We start from the raw sequence: 26794 nt of genomic DNA, 5'->3' as shown, positions 1-26794 counted from the left end.
AGATATTTCACTTGAAAAATCAGATTTTTGAAAAGAAGTAGGAACTTTTGAAACTCATTATTGATTGGTCTGATACACAAAATCTGAAAAATATTTTCCTCTATCTCCCTTGGTCTCTTCCAAAAGGGCTTGGGATATCATGTATCTATTTTCTGGGCTGTATCAGGAAACCTGCCAGGCCTAACGTGTTTTCTGCTTTCAAGCCTAGTAAGAGTGATATCCACTTTTCTCAAGTTTGTTGAATGACACACGTACTGGTTGCAGGCACACAAAGAACGTTTTGGCTCATGGGATTATTTCTAACCTAAATGTGGCTCTTGATTGATGTAGAAGAAAGAGAACTTTTATTGTCCTGAAAAGAAGCCTCCAAAAAGCTGCTGGACTGCAACCAAAGAGGAGGATAACAGGCTGAGGAGAACACTAGGCTTGTAATTCTTTTATTTCTCATTTGTGCTGTTTACAATTCTGAGAGTTCCTTGTCTTGTTGGCAGGTCTCTTCTCAGCCAAGAAGCAGCCTATTTAGCTTGCTTTTGTTGAAGCTCTTTTTGCCTATAATAAACAACATTTAGGGGGATGTTAGCTCATAAGGGTAGAGGTTGTCTTTAGAAACCTTCATGTTAAGTACCTGTCTTACACAGGTACAATGACAAGAATAAAAAGAGCATAGAAAGGAATTGCCCTCTCCCAAATACAAAAGAAACCCTGTAAGTGGGAAATCTCAGTGATGTGATGTAATATGTGTAGCCCATACAAACATGATTAATACAGAACAAGGTCAGGGCCTGTGTAAGGTTAATTACTATGCCTAATAACATGCATTCTACAACAGAAAACAGAATAGCTAGATACAACTGGGGATCTCAGTACACTAATCAAAATCCATGTAGGTCAGCACTAAACCGGTGAGATGGCTCACAGGAGCCCAGATGCTCAGGTATTTCATTCTGTTGGTCAGACTCTTAAAGAACCGTTTAAAACAATTATGGTTGACTAAAATGGATTTTTTTCAAAATGAAAAATTTCTTTTTTTTAGTGAAAATCAAGATGATACCTTTTTAATGTCTGTTTCAAAATAGGAAAATGTGGTTAAACCAGATATTTTTAATTTATATTTTTAAAACTAGTTTTGTTTTTTTTTAATCTGAAACTGCGGTAAAAATTGTTATAGAAATCCAAACTCCACAACTGCTCCAAGAAGTAATTATAACAGCAAATTAAGGATTTACTTAAGTATTATTTGAATGTATCTATCATTCTGTGTCTTGACAATCTGAGGAAAGAGATACAGTATTCTTGTTACACATTAAGGTGCTGAAGGCAGAGACATTGTCTTTGCTTCCAAAGTGCCCAACATATTTTAATAAGATGGTGTAATATAGCCATGTGGGCAGGTATATTTTTTTTCAATTGAAAATCTCATCTATTTCCATTTAAAAAAGATGAAAAATGTCTACCAGAGTTCCTCAACAATTAAGCAGTAACTGTACATTTTCATAAGTGAATATATGTATTTTTCCACATTAAAGCTAATTTGATGTAGCGCCTGTGGAAAGCAAAATACACTTCTTTTGTAGTTTTAATGATCTCCTGGTCTTTTTAGATTTTAAGTGCTGTGATGAAATGCATGAAACAGGTACAACCTTGCAGAATTCCCATCATATCGGCATTATGAAGTTTTTTAACTTGAACATTTCACATATTCCAAGGCAGCAATTCACAAAGCTGGTGACTTAATTTCTGCTTAAAATTCTGACCTTAGAAGTACATTTGAGGCGCAGCCCTTATCTTTTTCAGTGAATTTGTGAGCCTAACACTAGTCCTTAAAGCCACTGGTGATTAGTAGGTTGTAAAGTATTTTTCACTGCTTTGTTTTGCTTAGTTGTCTGAAGATAGAGGCTGAAATATTGGTGCAGGTTGTAAAAACTTATAAACTCAATGTGCAATGATTCATGGGATAATTAGCATGGCATTCTCATAGAACATGTATTATTGACTGTCCAGATCTCTTCATAGTTGAGAGGTGTAGAAAATTCAGCTTCTCATTAAATGCCTTTACAGCTCATTGATATAAACCAGGACAAATACCATCCTGTCTCTGAGAAAAGTTGTGTCCTGTATAATACTCAATATTCTACTAAAATTTCTAGCTCAGCACAGATTTGAGCAGTAGCTCTGCTACCTTCCTTCATCCAGCGGAACCCAGAGAAATGGGAGAAGGAACAGGATCATCAGGGATGAAGAAACAGCAAGACAAACATTTTGCATAACATTCTGCCTTAAAGTAACAGGCCATGACCACAGGACTTCACAGTGCTAGTGCTACTATATTGGGAAGAAGTTTTCCTGACCTGATTTAAGTGATGGTTTATGGTGTTAGGCACAGATATCCAAGTCTGTATTACTGAGATGGTAACACTGCCATTGCCTGTGATAGGGTCCTTCTAAGCAAAAAAACAGTTTCAGTTTAAAAAAAAAACAAAACAAAACATTTCTTTAATTAATTCCTTATCTTCTCTTTATAATCACGTGGAACTATTTGGTGGTTTTGGAAAGGTTGTGCCTGGATTCAGCATTATCAAACTGTTCCATTGATATTTGTGGTGATGATGATTCACGCTGGGAATTTCAATTTGGCTTTTAAAATTTTGATATATAACATGTTGCACATAAATGAAATAAAGCTTCCAAGTAAATGCAGACGTTTCAGTTGGAGGCTGGGGGGAGGAAGACATTTAGTAAATTGTGCTTCCGAGTCACGAACAACCTAAGTGGTGTTTCTGCATTGCCTAGTTACCGTTTCTGTTTAGTTGGCAATGGTGTTCACAGAAAATATTTTAGTTTCTGCTTCTGACAGCTACAAACGTGCTACGATCATATGTAATCTTATAAACTCATACACTGTTAAGTGGATGCCCAATACACCTCCTCAAATGTGAGCAGTGGATAGCATTGCCAAGTTACAAAGTCAATATTGAACAGCACAGTCATGCTCAGCTAATTTACAAAAAGTTTTCACTGGCTGGTCCATTTCTTCAGCTGTTAATAGTGTAGCCTGACATATGTAGAACAAAGTTCAAAAGCAAACATGAACAATTTGCTAGACTAGCTGGCAGTAGCCAGACTGCATGAATGGCCTCAGGAGACTGATGCTGACTTCATGCCAATTTCAAATCTCTGCTCACTCTCTCAGTTTACCAAAAAAGCTACTTTTCCTTTCAGCCACACTGCTAAGGGCAACATGCGGAAGCCTGGTATCTGACTAATGCTCACCAAGTGTTACAAGGCTCCAGCGGAGGGAAATATGCAACCTTGTGACCCTGACTCAGAATAGCCAAACTCCATCTGCTCTGAAACTTTAAATGGTAAGAACGCCTCCATTTCTTACTGGACATATTTGGAGGTAAGGACTGGCAATGACTGCTGTTGTGTACATTTTAAGCTGCAAAATTTTCATGCAAAAAATTGGAAAAAAAAATTTCTTCACTTTTCTGGGAAAAGTTAATCTTAAGAGTTAAAGACAACCCTCAGAGTTGAAGCTTAAGTGATGTGTTGGATTTAAATGCAGTTAGGAGTCAAAAAGTAACAAAAGACTTGGTTGTATTGTGAGCTGATGCAACTTCACAGTTCAGATAGCTGCAAGAACACAAAATGTAAAAGTAGCGAATGGATCTATTTACAACATACAGACAAAAATGTATAAACATGAGTGGTGTAATGACACATCACACATGCATATTAGGACTAAAATATCTTTGGAATTTGAAAAGTTCCCAGGAAGCATTTCACAACTCAAAGAACAGCATCCAGTACAGTGAAATCCTGTGAGATACTATTTTGAAAAGTAAAACCAGACTAATCAGAGTGTTTAAAATTAGTGGTAGCTTATCTTGAAAGGATCATATGATCACATTTTTTATCTGCAAATGGAAACAGTGAGAACTACTTAAATATATACAGTTATGTCTGAGATAAACATATACAAATTATAACAACATTCTCTAACTTTCTTAGAGCATTAATCATCTTTCATGAAGCTTTCTGTGGTTAAATTGTGCTCCTTTTAGTCATGATAAATTCAATATTTTTCCTTTTTTATTTTTTTTTAACACAAGACTTTATCCAGGGAAAGCTCAGAAACTGCAAGTACAGAATCTCACAAAAGTAGAGAAGAATGAACAGGTACTATAGCTTACAGCATATTGAGCATATTAATCACTGCCTGATAGAATCTTTCAGAGCAAATTTTTTATGGTCCATGTGCTGGTATTTGTTGCAAGGAATCCTTATAACAGCTTTATTAAAAAACATAAATGAAAAATACCACCGATTCCTCCTTAAACAAACCAATTCATTCAAGTAAGTGTCAATACTCCTGAAGCCATGTGTTTATACCCTCACTGGAGTATGCCTGAAATCCCACTGACATTTCCCCCCAAAATATCAATATAATGCTTCTTTCACATCTGAAAAACTGGTTTAAAAAAGAAAAGTAAGTTGCATAGGAAATAATACTAACCATTGATTATGATTCTGCAGTTTAGGATTGGTTCAATTATTTTGTCATTTCTTAGTCTGATAGTTGTCAACTTTGTGCATCTTGTTGACTTCTTTTAATCTAACACTGTGGAAACTCTAATCACGGCGTGCCCTCTTCACAGGATGGGTGCCTTTGGCCATTGTTAGAGATCATTCTTTTCTACAGTGAGAGATTATTTATTTATTAAATGAAATAACTTCAATTCCTACAATGCTTACAAATCACTGATAAGTAGATTTATTCTCTGTAGTATCTTTCACAATTGGCCCTAATAAAGTGGACAATAATGTCAGAGACTTCTTGTTGTTACATTTTAAACCATCACTTTTACAGTGATATAACAATAAAAACTTGAAAAGAAATTAAGAAAAAATAGGAATAACACCCAATATCACATAAAGACTTCAGAATATACGCATTTGACCATCTCTATACAACTGAAATTGAAGGAATTCTCAAATTATCTAATGCTGCAAATGTGTAAATATCTCCAGAAAAGAACACAAAATGTTAATTACTCTTTGCCTGCGTTTAAAAATAATTTGAATATCCTCTTTGACAACAGCTGGAATGATAAGTAAAGTAAGAGCATTTGGCTTAGAATAATCTAGGAATATGCTTCCATTGCCCCATACATTGCCACAGGCATTTGTTTCCTCAGATTTATTTCCTCCAGCTATATGTTTCCAGATTTTTTTTTGTGGTTTCCATATTATTTGCAAAAGTTAAATCTTTTACTGAAAGACTTTTAAACTCTGCTTTTGGAGGCAGGAAAGAAGGTTGGCTTTTTTTTTAAATATAATTTTATTTTTTATGACAATTTAGTCGGAAAATTTTGGGTGACAGCCAAAGGCCCAGCTACCTCCCACAGGCTCTTGTCCAGCAGCCTGTGAGCTGATAGCTGGATCTGCTTTCAAACAAAGTCTGATTTAGATTTATCTAACTTTGCCAGTCTAAGAAGATTTTCTGTTTATCAGGAATTGAGCAAGCCCAGTTTTAAAAATGAATAAAGTTCTTTTTAGATACTTTGTTTTGAAGAGGATTTCTGGAATTTTCAACCTAAGCTTTTCAACACATTTTTCAGTCAGATGGTCTTTTCATTTCTAGTTTGATACATACCTGTGCAGTTCACTTATAAGTATTCATTCTTCTGTCTACTGTCTGTAAAGTTAAATTTAATTATGATCATAGAGAGAAGAATTAAAGCATGGATAATGCACACTGAGGAATGGAATTCACTTTGCAAATTATTTTTATGGCAATGTTGGAGAAGGTAGCAGGTATTCACTTTGCACTGATAGAAACAGAGAACACCTCTTTTTCTTGCAGTGGAATATTAAACAGCAAAAACATAAAGAATAATAATAATGATCTTTCTACATAGGGTCACGTTGCTGATATGGTCACCTGGTCATACATCCAAATTAATTTAATCCAGCTCCTTTTTTATTTAATTTATGAGAAATCTAGAAAGCTGTTGTTAAGATTACATACAAATCCTACTTTTTGCACCATGAGGAGATCAGTGATTTTGGTTAAAACTAGAATTAGGAAAACAAAAATGTCAAGGCCATAAGGCAGTAGTCTAAATTAAGGCACAGTAACAATTTAAATGAAGCAGAAGGAAAGTATTATCAGGAGAGATAGAAATCTCATAAGCTTCTTGCACTGCAAATGCTGACAAGTGAAGTACAGACCCATTACTATTAAATTCCTTGTGTATAGTGTCTTATATTTGAGGCGCCTGCTATGGCATAAATATTCTTCTGCCAGAAAATGAGAATAATTTTCATAAACTGTGCTTTTGAAATAATTGAACATGTGAAGTATATTAGAGCATGATATTGGTTCCTCTGATTTCATGTCCTAGCAGTTGCAAGTGCAAAAGCATCATGCAACAGAGTGATTTATACCAAGCACATTAATACTCTTGGAATGCTTGTTAATAGTAACAAAATTCTGGCAAGTTTTGTACCGACAAAGCAAATGTTTGTATATCTTGTACCCAGAAGCCTTTAAGGTGACAGATTGAAGATTTTATTCACTTTCTCCAAAACCCCATGCAGGATAGTGATTAGTAATGTTGTCTCTATCACCCAAGTTTATGGTTGACGGGATCTACAGGGCCATTGCTGCATAACTTTCATGGGTGTAACATCTGTATTCCACTCCTACTCCAGTCTCACTCGAGCTAATGGCAAAACTTCTGTGTCCCTTAAGGTTTTTCTTGGGCTCTTTGAACCATATGGAAGCGGATCTGCTAGCTTGTTATGGATCCCCTGTCAGACTGCTGCTGCATGCTTGCTTCCCAGAAGAATGTGTATAAAACAGACGCTTTCAAGGTTTTCTCCTTCCAGAGCCCCATCCATCTGTTAGCTTTAAATAATATCTTATGGATAAACTTACATGGTCAAAATAAGAGACAGCACCTTTGGCATCTGGTAATATGTAATGGGTTTGTAACAGAAGCAGCTCAAGGAAGGAAGACTGCCTGTTGGAGTGCTCTGTAATTCTGAGACTATTGCATTGCTAAAGCACATACTTAGTAGTAGTGGATGCTTCTTACTAAATATTGTTGCTAAATATAGCTGTATTAAGTCTTCCAGACTCACTAATGAGCAAATGTAAGAGCCTTATATTATAAGTAATTAAAGTTACTACTCTAAAGCTACCATTCCACTACTGTCTAAGTCTGGAGTTTATGTGCTTGAGGCCTTAATACAAAAACTCAAGCGCGTCCTGAAAACAAATGTGTATCATAAACATCAGCATAGGTGCACTTCACCACTGGGGATAATACTGTGACACCACATATTTCCTTTGTAAAGAACAATACCAATAAGCTAATGCCTGAAAATGATTTGGAAGGAAGTGAGTGTAGCACTGCAGCATTTTTATATTAGTTTGGTCTTGCACAATGCTGTCCCTCCTTTCCTTCCTGCCCAATACTATTTTAGAAATATTCAAGGTTTTTAAAAGGGGCCAGAAAACAAGAGCCAGGACTTGATTTCCATACTAGTCACAAATGGCAGCTGTAGGGCAAACACAAAATGTTGCGATTACAATCAGTGCCTTTTTTCCTATTGAAAAGACTCTTCCCGTATTCACATAGAGTAAACTCAAAGGAAAAGCACAAAAAAGGCATTTTCTCTTCATAGTATTTCTTTGGCATGGATAAGAAGTATTTAAAGTACAGCAGATGTGTCTATGCTGTACAATGGAAATGGAGTCTTTTATAACATCTGTTTAAATATTTTTATTTCAATACATATATTGCTGTAATTGGACAGTGGCATGCTATCCTCATAGTTTTCTTTCCCAGAACTATGTGAGTTTCAAATATCTAAACGTTTTACAAGTTTATAATAAGATGACATAATAGTTCTTGGCTTAGTGAAGGCAAAACAAAAAATGCCTTAACATTTTGTAAATTTGTACAATTTGCATATTTCCCTGGTTTATCTGGTAGCAAATATTAACTGAAGCATTTTTGGGGGATTTGTGTACTATCCATTCAATAGAAGTATTCTGTAACATCATCTCTTCCAGAGAGAAGAAAGCCTACAAAAAATCAGTCCCTCTGCTAAAGTGAAATGAGATTGGTTAGTCACAATGTGTACTTATACAGTCTACATTGCTCAAAACCCCAAAACCTAAAATTTTCTATGTAAGTAAACCTGAAGAAGATCAACAATATAAGTGAATCAGTGCTTTTTCTTTTTTTTTGAGTTTCCTGGAATCATTCAGAAAGACCTGTAGTATCTTTATCCCAGATCCACATTGATTTCACCCCAGGAAACTTACTAGGTTGTTGTGTAAAAGGCATAAACATAGCAAAACACTTCAAACCTTTAAAACACATTGTTTAAAAACTTTTTTTGTAAAGGTGTGCTTACAAGTGTAGCTATTTTGAGGGACTAAACTACTAAGGAGAGCAAATTTAGGTACTTCTATGAACTCCTCTTTCCAGAGGTCTGCTAAGGAGGAAAAGGAGAAGAATGGGCGCATGTGCTTCTAAAAAATATCTAAGAGTGACAACATTTTTTGATGAGTACAGGGCTCATAGGTTGACCAATTTTAGCCCTCATGATGGGGCTGTATCATATAATCCCTGGGGATTGTGACAGCCTGAAGGCTGTTGGATATTCTGAATATCCAGTGAGGGCTATAAGCATGCCAGGAAGGTCTTCTGAGGGCAATATTGCTGGACTGCACTAAGAACTAGCCCATCCCCATCCTGCAGGAAAGCAAAATGATCACAGGGACTCCTGAGTGAACTGTCCCCACAGATCCTCTTCCATCCCAGCCCTCTGAAGCACCCACTAGGCTGCTAGAGGAAATATTCATATACAATAGGGAAAGCTGGCCAGTATTTCTGTCATATATGATGTGTATCTGAACAACATTAAAAGTGAGAAGTCTAAAATCTAGTAAAACCCAACAGGATGGACCTAGAGGCTAGAGACAAATATAAAGCCAGACTCCTCTCAGGCACATCCAGACACAGAACAAGAGACAAAAACTGAAATGCAGGGAATTCCACTTGAACTTGAAAAAAACCAACTAACTATAAAAGTGATTGAATAATGTAACAGGTTACATTGACTAGAAGTAGAACAAGAGCACAAAAATCAAAATGTCAAAAAATGTTAATATGCACTTTTTGAATAATGAAATGCAACAATGAAACCCTGCCTCATCAGAAGCAAGTTGTGGCTATGTGAGGATAATAAAAACTTCTGGCAATTGTCACTTTTCTTTCTCTTTTCAGGAACACTCCAAGTACGAGGTGGTTGATGAGCCATTACATCAATGAGGAGGTACTTCTGTGCTGCATTTCTTGGCTGCTGCAAGAAGCCCAGCTTCTTCTGCTTAGTGTCTAAGAGGTCTTTCTCTCCTGTTACTTTCCTGGTGATAACTTAATATAATTTCTTTATCTGCATCAAATTTTCTCAGTAAGATTCTTCTCCATAGTAAGATTCTTCTACACAGATCTCAAGAAATTGAGATCCTGTAAAAATTTGAAGTCAATGCACTCCTTACCAGCAATCTCTTTCCAGTCTGCTGCTCAACTCTTACCCTCTTTTTCTACTGGCCTCTTATTTGCTTTATTCTTTGCTTTTGTTTACCTATTCTTTCCATGCTTCCGCTATGTATGAAGCATTAGAAAAATAGGCACTTCAAGATAATGTGCTGCTGTTAGGCAGCTGAACATCGCAACTCTCAGGGGGCAAGGGAGCATCTGAAATGTGGGGTTTTTCTTTCATCAGGAAAATAAGAGAACACCAAAGAAAACAGAGCATTTCTGTAAAAAATTTGCTATATGTTGTCCAGTCTCTGCTTAAAGCTTTCAGATTTGTGTAACTTTTCTCTAGAGCAAATATAACTTATATGTGAAACCCACCCCCCCCGCTTCAAACTAGGGAATTCTTTGGTTTATGCTACTGTGGTGTCATTAACACATTTTTAATCCATACAGGTCTTCTCCTGTTGTTTTTACATGCATGAAGTAGCACCTCACAACTGTTACTCAGCTATGTGGCTGCTGTAGCTGGGTTTCCTGTTACACAACTCAACACTCTGGTTTTAAACCAACAAAAGCCACCTGTCTGTACCAACCAGGATGCAGCCCACAGTCAAGGCAGCTTCTTTTCCCACGTGCTAATTGGTTCACCCTTTTTTTTCTCAGCCAGAATGCATTATTAGAGATGCCTGTGCTTTATTCAGGTCATTCTTGGTGTGAGTTATTTGCAAGTATAAGCCTGCAAGAAAATTAATTGTATGTGTATTTTCCAAGCAGTGAAAAGAAGACTATAAGCATTACATATAACCTGAGGTGTACTGTGTAATTTGTAACATATAAATAAATTATTAAATTTGTCTTTCTTTTTTCATTTGCCAAATATCATAATTTGATTTTTATGGGCATGTGTTGGTGCCCCCAGCAGGCTCTTAGAAAAATTAAATCTGCAATCCTGTGAACCAAATGTTGCAGAAAGAATTAACTTGTTTACTGTATTGTGATGAACATAATAGCTGCATTGAATGTATATGAAGCTGCCCAATTAATTACTACATAAATGTCTTGTCAAGTGCAGAAGTGTGTCATGCATGATCTTTACCTATAGCAGAGCCTATTGTGTTGTACAAGTAATTATAAAGCTCTGAATGCTTTCATTATAGCACTTCTGGGATGCCAACTTCAGTCCTGTTCTTAGAGTAGTAAAGAACACCCATGCAAAAAGGAAATCTCAGACTTATTAAACATCCTGGACTTTCTTTGCATGTATTTCTGAAATTATCACTTGCACTAAAATAATTTTTGAATTTGATCTGAATTGCACTCATAGTAGTGCGTCTTCTTTACTGAAAGGATTTACAGAAAATAATTAAAAGACTTGTTTCTTTAGTCACTGCAGATCACAAGTCATTATTTCACATAAAGTCTAATTAAATTACATGTGTTAATTATATAGGACTAATAGGACTAATTCACAGAGCTTTTTAGGAGTGCTTATTTTGTGATATGTATAATGTTTTACAGCTTTCAATTTTGCAAACAAGGAATCAATCTGACAGCTAAGGCTAGCTAAGGAGCTAGAGAAGGAAGGCTATTGAAAACACCTTTCACCCACATGAAAGGAATTTTATTTTCCTGGAATCAAAGTACCATGGTCCTTGAAAACCTCAAATTATAAGGGGAGGTATGGTAGTCACATAAATAAAAGTGTCTACTACTGAGAGGTTGTTTTGTGAATTATCACAAAGGAGTTCTGAGAGAGTGCAGTCAAATGATTTTATGCCCCATATCTCATGAATAATACACATACAGAAATAAGTAGAAGAATCTCAGCATTGCATCAGAGTCTTGACATTGCATCAGAACTTTGTTTTTTAACTGTCTATGCATCAATACAAAAACAAATTGAGAAAAAAAAAATAGATACATTTGACTTCTGGAACTGAAGAGAAGTTAGGAGAAATGGGGAACAGACCAGGAAGAGTAAATTTCCCATAGTGATCAAGCAATGTTGAAATTAGATTTGGGTTTGAAGGTGTATCTATCTGTATCTAGCAGAGAGAACTGACACCAAGTTGTGAAGATAAAACTTGGCCTGAACAGCTAAAATATGCTCACCTGGCTCTGCAGGTAAGCAAAACCACATCTTTTTTCAGGCTTTGATGAAAATCTATGAAATACAGCAAAGCTGGCAAGGAAGGATAAAGGAATAAGAAAGTAGACATACAGACAAGAAGAACTTCCATCTGCTTTTGTACTTTGGGTGAAAGAATGACTGAATAATTACAATCTAATAATTAATTCTGGTAGCCATGGTAAGTATGTTCCAGAGAAAGAGAGACATTCGAGCTGACAATGCAGTGTGGACAAGGCACACTGGAGTTCCCAAGTGCATGCTTTGTGTTCTAAATGAACACTTGCAGGGTCGGGCCCAGAGGCAGCACAGCTGCTTTCAGGCAGTGAGGAGCTGAAATAACCTGTCAGGCTCTTGTGGGTATGTGGAGAGCCAGCCTAGCACTCCATGAATCCCATTCCTATGACTGGGCACAAAGCCAGACCCTCTTCATCATGTCTGTGATTCAGCCCCTGCTGATCAGTCTGATTTGGGTCTGTTAAGAAGCACTGATGTGTCTGCCCTGTACTCCCAGAACAAGGAGCAGGCTGTGTGGCTCTAGTGTGGCACCAAGTTCTACTGTCTCCCAAATATTGTACTGAAAAGGGTCATAGTGCAGTCTGAGTCCCAGCCTGCCTTGTATCTTAGGCAACTGCAAAGTATTTCCCTGATATTTATCACCTTGAAATTCCTTATGTTGTCCTGGGTTCTGCATACAAAATTTTGTTTTAACACAGTATGCTGATGTGTCCATAATCAAGCAACAATAAATTAACATTTATTAAATGCATTAAAGCATTGCATCTTCAGAGAACTACATTAGCTACTCTTAATTACTCTTGACAATACTCCTGTGACTATGTTAAAACTTGTTTATTTGTTTCAATAGACTTTCCTGTGAACTAACTGGGGAGTTATCCTGAGTAAGTGAGGAGAATAGGAACAAGAAAAAAACAGAACACAGAATGATGCAGGAAGGAAAGGAAGTCCTTACTTGTTGTGAAACTCTCTTGCTAGGATATTGTATGCTGGTTTTTTTGCTTAGCACTGAAGAGGAGAATTGTTATGTTGCTCTACAGGACAGTTTTATTAATACATGCATTGGTTTAAAGTATGTACATCATCACAGCTTTTGCAGCCCTCACAGCATACAAATGCCAAAAGAACTCACATGCAGGTTTCTGTGTCTTTATTCCACTACAGGCTGATCACTCCTCTGAAGCCCATAGGTGCTGTGTGTGTACAACTGAACCATTTTGGTTCCTACAACCCTAACCACACTTAATGTGGCACTGCTCTATTCTAAATATGGATCACAGTCCTGTCAGTCTCCGTCTTTCTCCCAAGACTTCTTTGCTTGAGGTAGAATTCATGTGCTCATTCTGGACTCATACTATTTAAATTGGCTTCCATATACCATGCTTAAAATCAGCTTCAGTGAAATTTTTACTGCAGTTACTTGAAGCTCCTTGAAGTTTTTGGTACAATTAGTGGTATAAAGAGTTTTCCACAGTAGCTCTCCTTTGTAATCTATTACTGTGTAATCTTAATAAACCCAATAAGTAATTCTTTTCAAGCTCTAACAACTATGATTTAGTCTTTTGGTTCATATTTTTCACAGCAAATTTCTAATCGAAGAGAATTTATTTTTTTCTGGAAAACTTTAACAAGATCTCATTGGCTGCATTTGAGTAAAAATGAGGGAATGAGTATTTGTACTGACCAGAAAAAGCAAAGAAATAGGCAAAGTACTAAATTCAGAATGATTTTGCCTTATGTCCCATAATGCAAACAGCAGTTTGGACCCTACACATTTGAACTCTTATTCTTACAGGCATGGCATAACTTGCAGGCTGGCTGATTTTTTGTTTTCTATGGTTTAAGGGGGTCTTAAGAGCATGGCCCTGTAACTCCTTCCTAAACTGTGGGAACTTCAAAGGCCAATTGATCTTTCACATACCTCAGCTGGCAATTCTCCATTTCTCAGCAGCAATCTCCTTTGAAAGCAGCTGTCATTTTAATTTTTTGGCTGCATAATCACATCTCAGATTCTAAAAAGTCCCATTACCCTTCTGTTCAATAAGGAGAAATTAAATCTCAAGTACATTTTTTAATAATCTTTTTTCATACAAGTGTATAGCTTAGGAATGAGCACTGTGAGGCAGCAGGAGGAGGTACAGGGTATAAACTAATGAAGTGTGCTTTAGCATTTTCATTCTAGTATATGTTCTCACAAGGGAGTGGGCACTTGACCCCATTAACATAAGGTCAGTACTCTGAAATTATGTTTCCTAGGCTTGCTATGGTCTGAATTCTTAAGAGTCACAGGATAATCTGTATTCTATTTGACTTGTCGTGCGAGATATTTGATGCTTATTTGGTACTTTTCATTTCAAGAGAACATGGACTGTCCTGGGGTCAGGGATTTCTGATTTCAATAGTCAGGAGCTTGTGACATTTCTGTGCAGTTTAGAGACTCTTTGGTTGACACAGGCTGATATCTGAAGTACTCAAATATTTATTCCTTGCTGTCTAAGTTTCTCTGACAAGTTTCACTGGTGTCTTAGTTAGAAAGCTACATGATTACTCATAATACAAATGCCAGAGTTAATTTTGGCTGTCTTGCTCTAATTGCTCTCTAACTGGGACGCTTCCGAGTGAAGTACGGATGCAGGCAAGGTTCCTGGCTCACTCTGGGCATGTCTAACTTACACAATCCACAAAGTGTTAAAGTCTCTTTTAATGGTTACCCCGCAGAAAGATATCCATCTTTGAGTGGTGTCTGCCCACAGCCAAGCACGTGAGCAGCATCCCCTTTTTGCCGACGCGCACTGCGTTCCTTGGAAGCCGAAGTACTGCTAACTACAGAGCGCAGTCCCAGGGCAGGACCCTTGCTGGGCCAAGGGCAGGGTCATGGCACCGATGTGGGTTTTGAGAAGTGGCACTGCTGGAAATCGCTCCAAGCAGCCTCCGGCCCCAGCCCCGCTCCTCCCGGCCCCGCTCCCGCCGTTCCCAGCCGGCCCCGCTCCCGGAGGAAGGCGGCGCCGCTCCGCTGCCCTCTGGCGGCCGGGCCGGCCCTCGGCTCTGGCGAATGTTAATGCTTTATAACGGAAGTACAAAATTAGGGAGCTTTATTGATTCATCTGTCATGTACGCACTGTGTTATTAATCATTAATTTGATTGAGAATTTAGAGCTCCTTACCTCTCAAGCTCTGGTTCTACTGGCTCTCAAACACTTGCATATTGGCAAATGAATAGCATTGATTTTCCTCAAGTAGATTGATTACTTAGATGCAAAAGATTCTCTTTTTTTCCCCCCATGGACGATAGCAAAGCAAGAGCTGCAGCTTTGATCTCACTGACTGAAAGCCTCTTCTATTCCTCTGGCATGCACTTTAAATTTTTCTTTTTTTTTTGAGACAAAATGAAAGAATTGCCTTTTGTGGCATTCTCCTCTGCTATGCCAATTTCTTAGCTGTATCCATTTAGCAAAAGGGGTCTTTAGATACATTTCCTTAGATTTTTCATCATACTGCTCAGTATCCCAATGTTAAAAGTTATTTCTTTTAAAGTGCTGAAGAAGCTGTGGCAGCAAGGCAACCAACTAAAAGGCAGATGTGAACTATGAAGTAGCACATGTATTTAAAAAAATTACTTAGTACAACCAAAGAAATTACAACAGAGGGTAGAGAACATAGGCCATGGAGAAATCTGAAAGGCACTGGCATATCATCACCATTTGAATTAATCATTTGTCCCCACACTGTAGAGCAGAGAGGAGCTTTGAGCCTGAAGGAAGGCACAGTTCGAGTTTTACTCTGCTATCACCTACCTGTAACCCCAAACACCCAGCTGAGATTCATATAGCCTCCTACCCTTCTCAAAAGGTACTCAAGCCAATTTGTGTTGACTGTAAGTGGAAGCTCATGGTCATAAACTGATAACTTGGAAGATACTATCTAGAACTTGAAACAATTTATAGAAAATATTTCATAGAAAATACTTAACGTAGAATTTGCAAAGCAGAGAGAACTGCTGGTCTGCATTCCTTCTTTTCATCGTCAGTTTTAAAATCATACACGAGTATCATTAAAAGCCCTGCACCGTGTAGGCCACACACACACAACAGAAGGGTGTGGGCGTGTTTCACTGTACACTTGACTCACCCTTCTCATGCTATGTGTTGGGTTCCTTCCAAATGCAAAATCCTCTCCACAGGCCGCGCTGCCCAGCTCATTTTTCACGCACAAGAAATGAGAGTTTAGCACCCTGGAGGAAGAGTCCAGGAAAAATCCTGAAATGTGGACTGCACCTTCCTTTCACTCACCCACTGTGCGTTAATTGCTGGGGGCTGGGGGACGGGACAGACACACGGTGCTCTGGAGCGCCGATAAAATGTTCCTGAGCTGCTTATTGCAATTACAACGCTCGTGTTGCCCCTCCAATTGAAACCAAGTCAAGGTGAAGCAAGGGGAGGGATCATTAAGCCGGGTTCAGGTATGGGCACTGAGGAGCTCAGGGAAGCCGCAGAGGGACATCAAATTTTAGAAGGGGAGTGACTTCTTTCCGCCCCCTCCCCAGGCCGCTCCCTGCCGGTGCGCTGAAGCAGGGACGGGTATCTCGGCGGCCGCAGGTCGGAACCCGTGAGGGCGGCGGGCCGTGAGGGAGGCGGGCGGCCTCGTGAGGGCAGCGGGCGGACCCGCTCGGCCGCTGCGGCGGGGCCTGGGCGAGCCCATCGCGCCGTGCTCGCAGGGAGGGGGCGAGGACGCACGCACGGACGGACGGACGGACCGACCGACCGACCGTCGCGCGGGCGGGGAGAGCCGCCGCCAGCCGGGTGCACGGCAACCTGATCCCGGTCCAACATGGTCGCCGCTCACGCCTCCCATTCCTCGTCCTCCGGCGAGTGGATCGCGTGCCTGGATAAAAGGTATCGGTATCTTCCCAGGAACCGCTGCGGAGGGATGCTGTGTGTATGCGTGTGTATGTATGTGCGTGTGTCTGCGCTGACACTCCCCATCCCCGCTCTCCATCAGATCCTGCCTTACATAAGGAGCGTGCAGGTGGGAAGGAAAACGCCTGGGGGAAGCCAGGGCGGCGGGCAAGGATGAGAGCTAGAAATACTCCGGGCAGCGGAGGGGATAGGCAGTCCCCGTAGGGATTGCTGCTCCCCGCCGGGAAGATATTGCACGTGGTGGAGGAGGGGGAGCTCCGGGGCGGGGAGAGGGCCTGGGGCTGCCAGCCGGGGACCCCTCACCGTATCGGCCATGGCAGACCCGCTGCATCCTGCCCTCGTCCGCCCTCATCTGCCCCCACGGCGCCCCGGGCGCTGCCTCCCCTCCGCTCGGCACACCGCCCCCGCTCCCGCAGCGGCCGCACAGCCCCCGCCCAGCATCGTCGCAGGGCGGACGGGAAAGGACGAGTCCCTCTCGTCCCCGCTGCGGCGGCCCGGGGCCCTCGGTTGTCCCCCGGCTGCGGGTCAGGTGCCGGCGGGCGGCGGCACCGCGTGGGCGGCAGGCACGGCTGGCTGACGTGTGCTCAGAGCTGGTGTGCGCGCTGCCAAAAATACGGGCAAATTATTGTTATTAAAAAAGTAACGTTAAGAATTCTCTGCAGTGCTTTCTCTCGGGTGCTGCAGCCCAGAGTCTCGCAATGTCGAGTCGCGTGGCGGGTGGTTTGAACGCCCTTTGTTGTAATCATATCTTTGATTCTTGGATTAGTTCAGAAGTCATTTAATGGCTGAACACTCACTGTGTCTCCTGTGGTCTAGGAATGTCGTTAACAAAAACGTAGACCGTAGATACGCTATGGAGCTCGAAAGAAAGCGATCAGAGAGAATTCCCTTACGTGGTGTATAGCAGTTAGCTGAGCATCCTGAGCCAGCTTTTGGCAGGTGGCATCATTCGGGCTGTGCTGTGGAGAGAGCCCTTTGCGCACATAGAGGGGATCTTCCCCTTCTCATAGTTTCTCCCCTTTTCAGGTAACTCTTAGTCTTGTAGGACTGCACTTACTATTAGGTTTTCCTTATCAGTCCAGGTAGCAAACCGTAAGTTAGTGGAACTTCTGGGCTAGACACTCTAGACACCTACACACACTGATCCTCCTCTGTAACATGTGACTTAAGACTAACCTCTTACAGATTAAATAATGTTTATGAACGTTGAAAGCACTCGTAAAGTAAATGCAAACAGAACTGTTGATGGTAATCTAGCTGTCTAAGAACCAAAGTGAGGCCTCTCTGTAAACTGACATTGAGCAGATGTGAAGGAGACTATGAGTCCCAGTACTTTAAGATTGGTGATTCGGTCGTTTCTGTTTTCCTACATGCAATACACTCTGAGATCCAAATTGTGAACCAGAACTCAGGGCTTAATGAAGTACATAGCCTTGAGGAGTAGATGATGTATTTAGGAAACATATGTGTGGCATTTAATTTGGAAATCTCTCTGTCATAATTAAAAAGCTGACCCGCTCTGTAACACAAATTTCATTAGAGCTATTAAGGTGAAACTTTCATTTTTTGTTTGGAGTAAGCTAGTTGCACCCATTTATGGAGTGGAAAGAATCAGTTCAAAGTGCTCTTAAGAATTATGCCTTACCCTTTCCCAGAAGGCAGCCTATATGTAAGAAAAGCCCATTAAATGAATGATTGTAGTTTTTTTCCTGGTCTTTGCTGTGCTCTGCTTTGTGATCATAGGAAGTACACTTATGCATTTTATTGTGTTTTTCCACCTAAAAACATAGATAAAGTGTTTTTAATTAACTTACACACTTGTGTTTCTAAAGTGTATTTATTTTCTATAGATAATCTTACCAGTGTAGTAATTTGAATTATTATCAATGTCTACGTATTTTAAACCTTTTAAAAATTGTATAGCATTTTCTATCCCAAGTGTGAATTCTGTGAATATGGGATCATTTAATGAGTAAATTCTCTATAGAGTGCCATGTGTTTTTATTAAAATAGAGTTTTAATATGTTTAAGTAAATTAATATATTTCCAGGAGGAAAGCAGTTCCAAAACCAGTATGCTTTAGAATGTTAAGTGACCCTCAACAAAGATGATTAAAATAACATGTAGTATGGATTGTCCAGTATAATCATGCGGAAAAAAAGAATTCAAAGCGGAAATAGCAAAATACATCATGTATAGAAATGAATGTATTTTGTATTTGTTCTTCAGGTTTTTCCCCAAATTGTGTGTCGAAGTGGAGCTGCTAACATTTAAAATCAGAGCACATATAAAAATGGAGAACAGCCAAAATTTTACAGGAGAAATGTTATTACTTTGTAGGGTACTGTGGGCTGGGACTGCTATTGCTTTGTCCACATGGCTTCCATGTGTAGTTACTGGCCACAAAAGTCAAAGATTCTTAAAAATCAAATACCTGGGACAGTATTTCCATATAAAGTTACAAGTGTAAAGGTAAGGAAAATTTCAGAACACTGTGCTCTAGCAAGAATATTTAATTTTTGCAGGAGAGAGAAAGGATCAGCAGTGAGCAACTCTACATCCTGGTTATACCTGGAGATATGAATAATTTTTCTCTTGAGGACACCAGTCCTTTTACATTTAAAATAATAGTTGCCTTACCACTGATTTCTTAGGCAGCAGAAGTACCCCTCTAATCTTAGCACTTTTCTATATGTCTGCTTTGCACATAATTAAAAAAGGGTCACTGATTTATGCATGTGTGTACAGTTAACTTAGGAAGAATGTTTTCTCTATTCTCATGTGTTCTTTCACACCAAAAACCATCTGACCAGGAAATTTCCATTTTGACGGTATCTTTACTGAATGGTAGACAAAGTATTTTTTAGGTAACTATTGTTTCTCTAAATCTGGTCCCAGTTATGAATTGAGTTATTAGTTTTAATTGGATTCAGATGCAAGCTTTTAGGGATGTACAGCATGCACAACTGCTAGAGATCCCGGGATTTCATAGCTGGCTATGGCATCTGGTGTTTTTCTCTGAATTAAATGTAACCTTCAGTGCCTTAACAGACTGGAGGAGTGGATCACAGGGCAAAGCATGTAACTTCACTGGCCTGTTGTGCTAAGAATGTTATGATCTTTGCCTAATGACTTCTAAATTATTTAAGTAGGAATGGGCTTTTCAAGGACTTCTGGTACATACTGAGCCTTTATAACCTTGTCATCCTTGTTAGTTTTGCATCATTTATGTTTAAAAAAATCTGAAATAATGCGTACTGGGTAGTATCTCAGACCTGTTCTTCCCACAGATTTGAATGTAAATTCAGATTGAAGGTACATAACAGCAACATATTTGAATCAAGATTTGGTTTTTTAGTTCAGTGTAACATGTATTTGAGATGCAAGCTTTGTTTGCTTAGTAGTAAACAAGGGATCCCTTGTGAGCATACAGATAGACTAGCATAAAGAATTGATATTCTGAGAGAATTGTTGTAGAATAAGTAGAGAAAATGCTTGTCATCCTCTGTAACCTTTACTTATGTCAAAGATAATGGGATATAAATTTATAATCGGGCAATATTATGAATACAGTTGCATTATGATGCTGTTTTATTTTAAAAATATTTTTGTGCAATTGGTAAAACTTCCACTATAAATTCCTCCCTTTTTATTTGTAACAAATCCATAGGAATATCCCTATTTTCATGTAGTTTGCATCTGAACAAAATTATGGATATATACTGCAGTTCCGGTTGGCTTGTGTGCTTCGTGTTTTCTCTCTGTGTGCTGTGTGACTAAGCTGGTATATGCTTGGATCAAGTCTGTGTGGGGATATAGCAGCAGAAGGCACTGCAGTGGATGTGGAAACTCAGAGCTGTACAGACACAGCCCAAGTGCTTTCCAGCACTCCTGTGAGGGTGCAGTCTTCTGAGAGCGATGAATAACAGATTTATCTTTCCACATCATGCACCTCATTTTCTAGTTCAGTGCAAAGGTGCAGTCTTTGATGAATAATAAAAAAGCCTTTTCCTTTCCATGTTTTCTTAGAAAAACCAAAATAATTGTTTGTAAGTCTGTGCATTTCATCAAATATATGATTTCAGATAAATCCTAGTGAGAGCTGGAGTTGTATTTTAAGCAAGCTGTTTTATTTTTGCTCTCAGATTTACACATTTGCAATATAGGCTTCCATTTGTTATATGTGATTGCAGTAAGTTACACACAGCGTGTGTAAACATTGTCATAGCCCAGCAGAGCAAGGCAATATGTGCACATTGGACAGTTAGGACATGATACATTCAAATTTAGTTGGTAGTCTGGTGGAGTGGCTGCACGATTGGTATGCTACATGTGCACCTGTAGGTTTTCTCTTTCACCAGATGATACTGTAAACATGTCTAAACTCTCATTGCCTGAGTTCTTTCTGACATGTTGTTAGGATTTGATCTCTAAAATCCTATACTCTGAACAGATTAAATTTCTTTTATAAAAAATCTCTCTATTCCAGCAAAGGAATAAAAAACCAACAAACCAGCTAATTGAAATTGTGCCCTCAAAGTCAGGTGTTCACCAGATATTTTCCGATTACAAGTATTTTTCTTATCTTGTATGACATCTGTTTTTGTCTGCATCTTACAATTTGCTGCATTTAACAAAGCTTATCATTCTAATGATACTTCCTTTGTGCTGTATTTTCTGCTCTGTATTTGGCATGATCAGTTACTATTTCTGCTGTTTTATCAATATCCGTGAATGTTTCCTGAACTGACTTTCCCTTTCATCTTTAATTTGTCAGTTGCCAAAATGCATGCAAATGTAAATCTGTAAAACTTACTTCATTATTGCTGTAAATTTTAAATTTTCACTAGCTGTTACAATGCAGATCCTAAATCAGGAAAGGTGCATTTGGCATGGTGTTATTGGTGAATAGTGGTAGCCAGAGTTTGAATGGAGGGATATCATCACTTGCATACTGTTCAATTACGGATTTCATTTGCAGTGTATCTCAGAGTCTGTCTTCATATTAAAGTGCTTTTAATGTTTATTATGAAGCTACAGTGCTGGTTAATGTAATTTCATCTGGATTTACTTATGTCAAATGGAATTTTAACTGTCCTGAGCTCCAGTTTATGTTTATGAAATTTGGAGGTTTAATTCAATAAATTTAGTCACATCTTGATTACAAAGCATCCATAATATATAAAAATTCTCACAAATGAAGGAACGTAATTCTGCATTTTGATTTCTCTTGAATTATTCTGTCTATGTAGACAGCAAATGAAGGTGGAAAAGAGTCTGTTTCCTACTAGGTCTATATTGTTCAGGTAGTGTATTTTTAACTTGAGAGAATTTTTTACGAATATAATCAGTTAATAAATACATCTTTTGCCATTCCACTGTATATACAGGTCTAAGAATTGATCTTTTGGAAGGATGCACAATTGATACATCAGGGTGTGTAAAGAAATGAGCACACTTGGTTACTCTGTTGAACTCTCCAGTAATTTTTCAAAATTGATCGAAATTATTTAATAGAGTAATATGATAATGAGGTAGGTAAAGGAGAGTCCCCTATATTTGCCTTCCTTTTGTCCTCACTAAGGAAGACAGAACTCCACTCTAACAAATTCTGTCTGACTTCAGCTGGCATCCAGTCAGTCTACATTTAACTGGCTGGCCATTTGGTACCTGCATGGAGCAGGATTATCTACAGTATTTCTTGTACCTTATGTACAGGACCTGAGAGATTATCACAGGGATTCTGAGTGTGGGTGACAGTAGTAATTAACTGAAAACTAAGCACGGGCAATTTTGTGTTGCCGTTTTTTTTTTTTTTAATCTAAACTCCAGAATTATTTAGGTGTGTAAGAGTCCTAGGAAACATTTTTTAAATAAAATTCTATTTCCTGTTTGTCAGAGAAAATGAGAGTTGGAATCCCAAAGTTGCTTAAAATGACATGCAAGAGAAAAGAATAGTAATGTGATTATTGTTTAAAAGCCTCATGATGGGGCTTTTCCCATGACAAGGGAAAGAGGATCTGAAATGTGAGTGTTGAAAACGGATTTGGTAATACCACTGTAAAAAGTGAAAAGTTATCTTGGTGGGAGTTAATTATCTTCTGTTGCCATTGAAGTAAACCCTTACCTGGAAACTACTTCAGATTAAAAGTAACTTCATTTATTAGCATTTAAGTGGCTTACTACAGGTCTAAAATGCTTTGATAGATCATTGGTATTCCACTCTTAAACTTTCCTTTCTCAAAGAGCCATACAGCATTGTGTGGAGGAGAGAGTTGCAGTTTTGTCCTGCTCTCACTAAGGGAAGATGGTCTGTTGGTCCAGTATTTCTCTGCATCCTACAGCATTGTTTTTCTGCATGTCAGGAAAGGGCAGAAGAAAGTACAGGGAGCATAGAGAATTGATCTGGTTTTAATTGACATTCCTTGGTGCTGTCTTCTTGCTCCTGTTTCACAGCTGAGTATATTTTAAAGTACTATTAAATTCATTAAATAGCTCATGGTAGGGGTTACTGGTACTTTCCAGCTCACAGAGTTTGCCTTTGCATCTTTGCATTGATGCTTTGGTTTTAACCCAGCGATGAACTCATTTTGTCTGTTCTAGTGTTTTAGCTGTTTTCTACAGTCTCAGCAGCAGAAGAAATAGATCCATCTGCTCATCTTTCGTGGGCTGTTCATTGCTCTCTGAATTGAAATACTGCTGTTTTAAAAAGATCAAGGGAAGGGAATCCAATGCTTTCATTCAGTTAGAGCACGATTCGGGTTTTTGAACACATTTTATAGAAATAAACATTTTAAAATTCTAGAGGCATCTTGTCAAAGAAGGTAAAACCACATCTGTTCTGTTTTTTCTTTTTTTCTCAAATGTCAAACCCACTATGAGAAAGAGCCTAAAGAAAAGGACATAAAGTAGTAGTTTCATTCAAATACTTAATCTTAAAAATACTTAATCAAAATAGGTTCTTTTACAAAGCTATGTATATTATATGTGAGCAGAAATACTTTACCCAGGCTGTGTATGTGAAGAACTGTAAGTTATCCTCTCTCCGTATTTAACTTTGAGCTTGAGTAGTTTACATTTAAAAATACAAGAGAGAATTATAGAATGGCTTGGGTTGGAGGGGACCTTAGATTGTCTCATTCCAACCCCTCTTGCCATGGGCAGGGGCAGCTTCCACTAGACCAGGTTGCTCAGGGCCCTAGCCAACCTGGCCTTGAGCACTGCCAGGGATGGAGCATCCATAGTGTCTCTGGGCAAGCTGTTCCTGTGCCTCACCACCCTCAGAATCTGAAATGTATTCCTAATATCTAATTTCAGCCTATCCTCTTGCAGTTTAAAACCATTGCCCCTTGACCTGTCACTACATGTCTTCTCCTTCTCTGGCTTTCTTGTAGGCCCCATTAGGTACTGGAAGGTGCTGTAAAATCTCCTTGGAGCCTTCTCTTCTCTCTCAGCCTATGTTCATGGGAGAGGAGCTCCAGCCCTCTCATCACCTTCATGCTCCTCCTCTGAACTTGCTCCAGCAGGTTCATGTTCTTATTATGTTGAGGGTTCCAGAGCTGAGTGCAGTGCTCCATGTGGGGTCTCATGAGAGCAGAGTAGAAGGGGATAATTGTCTCCCTGGACCTGCTGGCCATGCTGCTTTTGATCCTGCCCAGGATGTGGTTGGCTTTCAGGGCTGCCAGCACTGTCAGCTCATGTTGAGCTTAACAGCCTTATGAGGATAGACTTGGGGCAGATTTTCTTTATAATTGCCTTTCATAGGTAGTCAAGCAGACATTGCCAAGAAAATTGTTTTGTGTCTATAAAATATGCTTCTGAAATCTTCACATCCAAATAAGGAGGGGTAAAATCAATCTCTTATTGACATAATTGAATAGAAATGTGCAACTAGCATCGATGTTATCACTAGCATATGTATGTATGCTGTGATGTTGTGTTGAAGAAGCCGAAGACAGATGATGCTTTGTGTGAAAACATTACTGCCAGCTAATCACTTACTATGCTCTGAAGAGGCAAATTAGTAATATAAATAAGAAGGCATTTTGGGGTCAAACAAAGCAGAAAGGCGTGTAGGGTAGTGAAAATAAATTACTCTTGCTTTTCATCCCTTCCTAATAATTTATTTGGTAGGCTTGCTTTGCTACTCTTGAAGTGCCCCTTGGCTTTGGCTACAGTGAAATGAGATGTCAGCACAGTTTGACTTAAAATTTATTTTAAATTGGGTGGAGTGGTCTAGGGAGGAGGTGCTTCACCTGCTTTAAAATGCTTTTACTCCAGCTCATACCTCTACCAAATGAGAGCTGGAGAATCTTAATTGGTTTAATATATTTGTTCATTCTTTTAGATTAACCTATGGTCCTTATTCCATACATTGGTCTTGAGATTTCAGAAATGGGTACAGGACCATTTTCTGCTTTAGCAGAAAATCAAGTGGTAGCTGAAGACCCACTGAAATTTTTTGACTTTGTTCGCTCATGGATATGAGATTGTAACTGCAGCATCAGCAGTGAAGGGATACTTCAGTAGCATCAGCATCAATGTAACAGTGCAGAACAGAAATAAATCTGCACCAGCAGTAGTTAGCAGAGGAGGGCTAAGCTCAGTGAGATTGAACAACAGTGTTGGTCACAGAGAACTGTTTGGGTACTCTGATACTAGCAGGTATTTGGAAAAGTCTTTCCAGGGGCTTTTGGAGCCATATTGGGATGTAGGAATATTCCTTGGGATTGACTTTTGCAGTGTATGTTTGTGTTCTGGGGAATGGTTCTTTTTTGGATTAATACCATTGCCTTTTTTAAGTGGTACTACAGTGAAAATAAAGCTTGAATAATCCTCCATCTGCCAGCAGTAGTACTTTTCTATTAATAGATTGAATCATTAATTGTCTAAGGACTATATTATAACATCAGCTGTTTAAGTATTACTCCAAACTATGCTTTACAAAAACAAGTTTACAGTAAGATAGCTATGATGAAGAAATAAATTTATGTTGTCCTGCCCTGTTTATGTTCCAGGTTAGGGAGTTTGTACTTGGGAAACAGAAAACAAAATTTGGCATCATAAATAGATTCATGTTAAGTTAATGATAATTAATGTCAAGTTAATGATAATTTCAAGTTACCATGATGATAATTTTATTAAAAGATGCTTTGTAGAAAGTGGTCAGACTTTGCCTGAGTTTTGCAGTCCTGTGGAAAAGCAGTTTATTGATGCCATGGTACATTTTTCTCAGTAATTAATGCTTGGCTTTTGAAACCAGATTCATTGCTATAGATTATAAACACTTAGTAGAAATGAGTTTGAGTGCTATTAATACTACTGTTACACTGCAGTCTGACATTTTACACAGGCAAAATTTCATGTGCTCCTAAGGATAAGGGCCACTTCAGCTTGGGAAACATGTTGTTAATTCCTACTCCTTAACACTGAGGACATTTCCCAGGACCTCTGAAAAAAATCCGAAGGCATCTTATTGTCAGACAAGTTGAATCCTTGTTAATTTTTATGAATAAGAATTCATTATCTTAACCAAACAGCTAAATCTTGAACTGGATGATTTTCTGAGAATGATCTCACCTTTTTGAGTTGTTGGGTTTTGCTGTTATTTTTGAGAGTCCGTAAATAAAGGTAGTTAGTGTTTCAAGACTTTGTGTAGTTTGAGTAGGGATCTTGTATAAGTAGATTGTAAATCTGTTGCAAGCTGCACCTCCTAATCTTCTTAAAAGGATTTTGACAAGAGAGTTAATGCTTATTAATACTTGTCAGCTAGTGCACAGTCAAGAAAAAAAGAAATGGGTGAAAATCTTACATGAAATATTTCAAAAGAGAGCTATTGTAGTTGATTGTAGTTTGAAGTGCTAAGAGGATGTTACTGTGATGTAGAAGCAAGTGCATACACCAGAGAATTATTATTCTCATCTGTAGTTAATAAGGGTAAATTGGAGTATAAACAAGAATAGAGATTTAATCCCTCCTAGACATAATTTAATAAGAATGATGAGATACTGAGATTCAATGCAAGTAGGATCTGGGTTTCTTCACTGAGACAAAGATTTGGATTCCTTAAAGTCTTTGATTTCAAAGAGGAATCTTTAAAAAATCTTGTTGGAGGGAGTGCTTACACTGTTAGTGTAACAATAAGATGAATAAAGAGATGTATTTGTGAA

The 26794-nt window shown here is 38.7% G+C and overlaps 1 protein-coding gene across 2 annotated transcripts in view; it reads left to right on the top strand.

The window, feature by feature from the left end:
• The first annotated feature begins 16440 nt into the window (after nt 1-16440).
• The window catches only part of RAPGEF4 (Rap guanine nucleotide exchange factor 4), a 140881-nt gene continuing 130527 nt past the window's right edge, over nt 16441-26794 (top strand). For both annotated transcript variants that reach the window (XM_030952653.1, XM_030952652.1), the window contains exon 1: nt 16441-16601. In XM_030952653.1, coding sequence (XP_030808513.1) covers nt 16537-16601 — 65 coding nt within the window. In that variant the 5' untranslated portion in view covers nt 16441-16536. The remainder of the gene's footprint in view (nt 16602-26794) is intronic.

The sequence above is a fragment of the Camarhynchus parvulus genome, chromosome 7 (genome assembly GCF_901933205.1).
Source record: "Camarhynchus parvulus chromosome 7, STF_HiC, whole genome shotgun sequence".
NCBI classification, from domain to species: Eukaryota; Metazoa; Chordata; class Aves; order Passeriformes; family Thraupidae; genus Camarhynchus; species Camarhynchus parvulus.
This window is presented reverse-complemented; position numbering and strand designations above follow the sequence as displayed.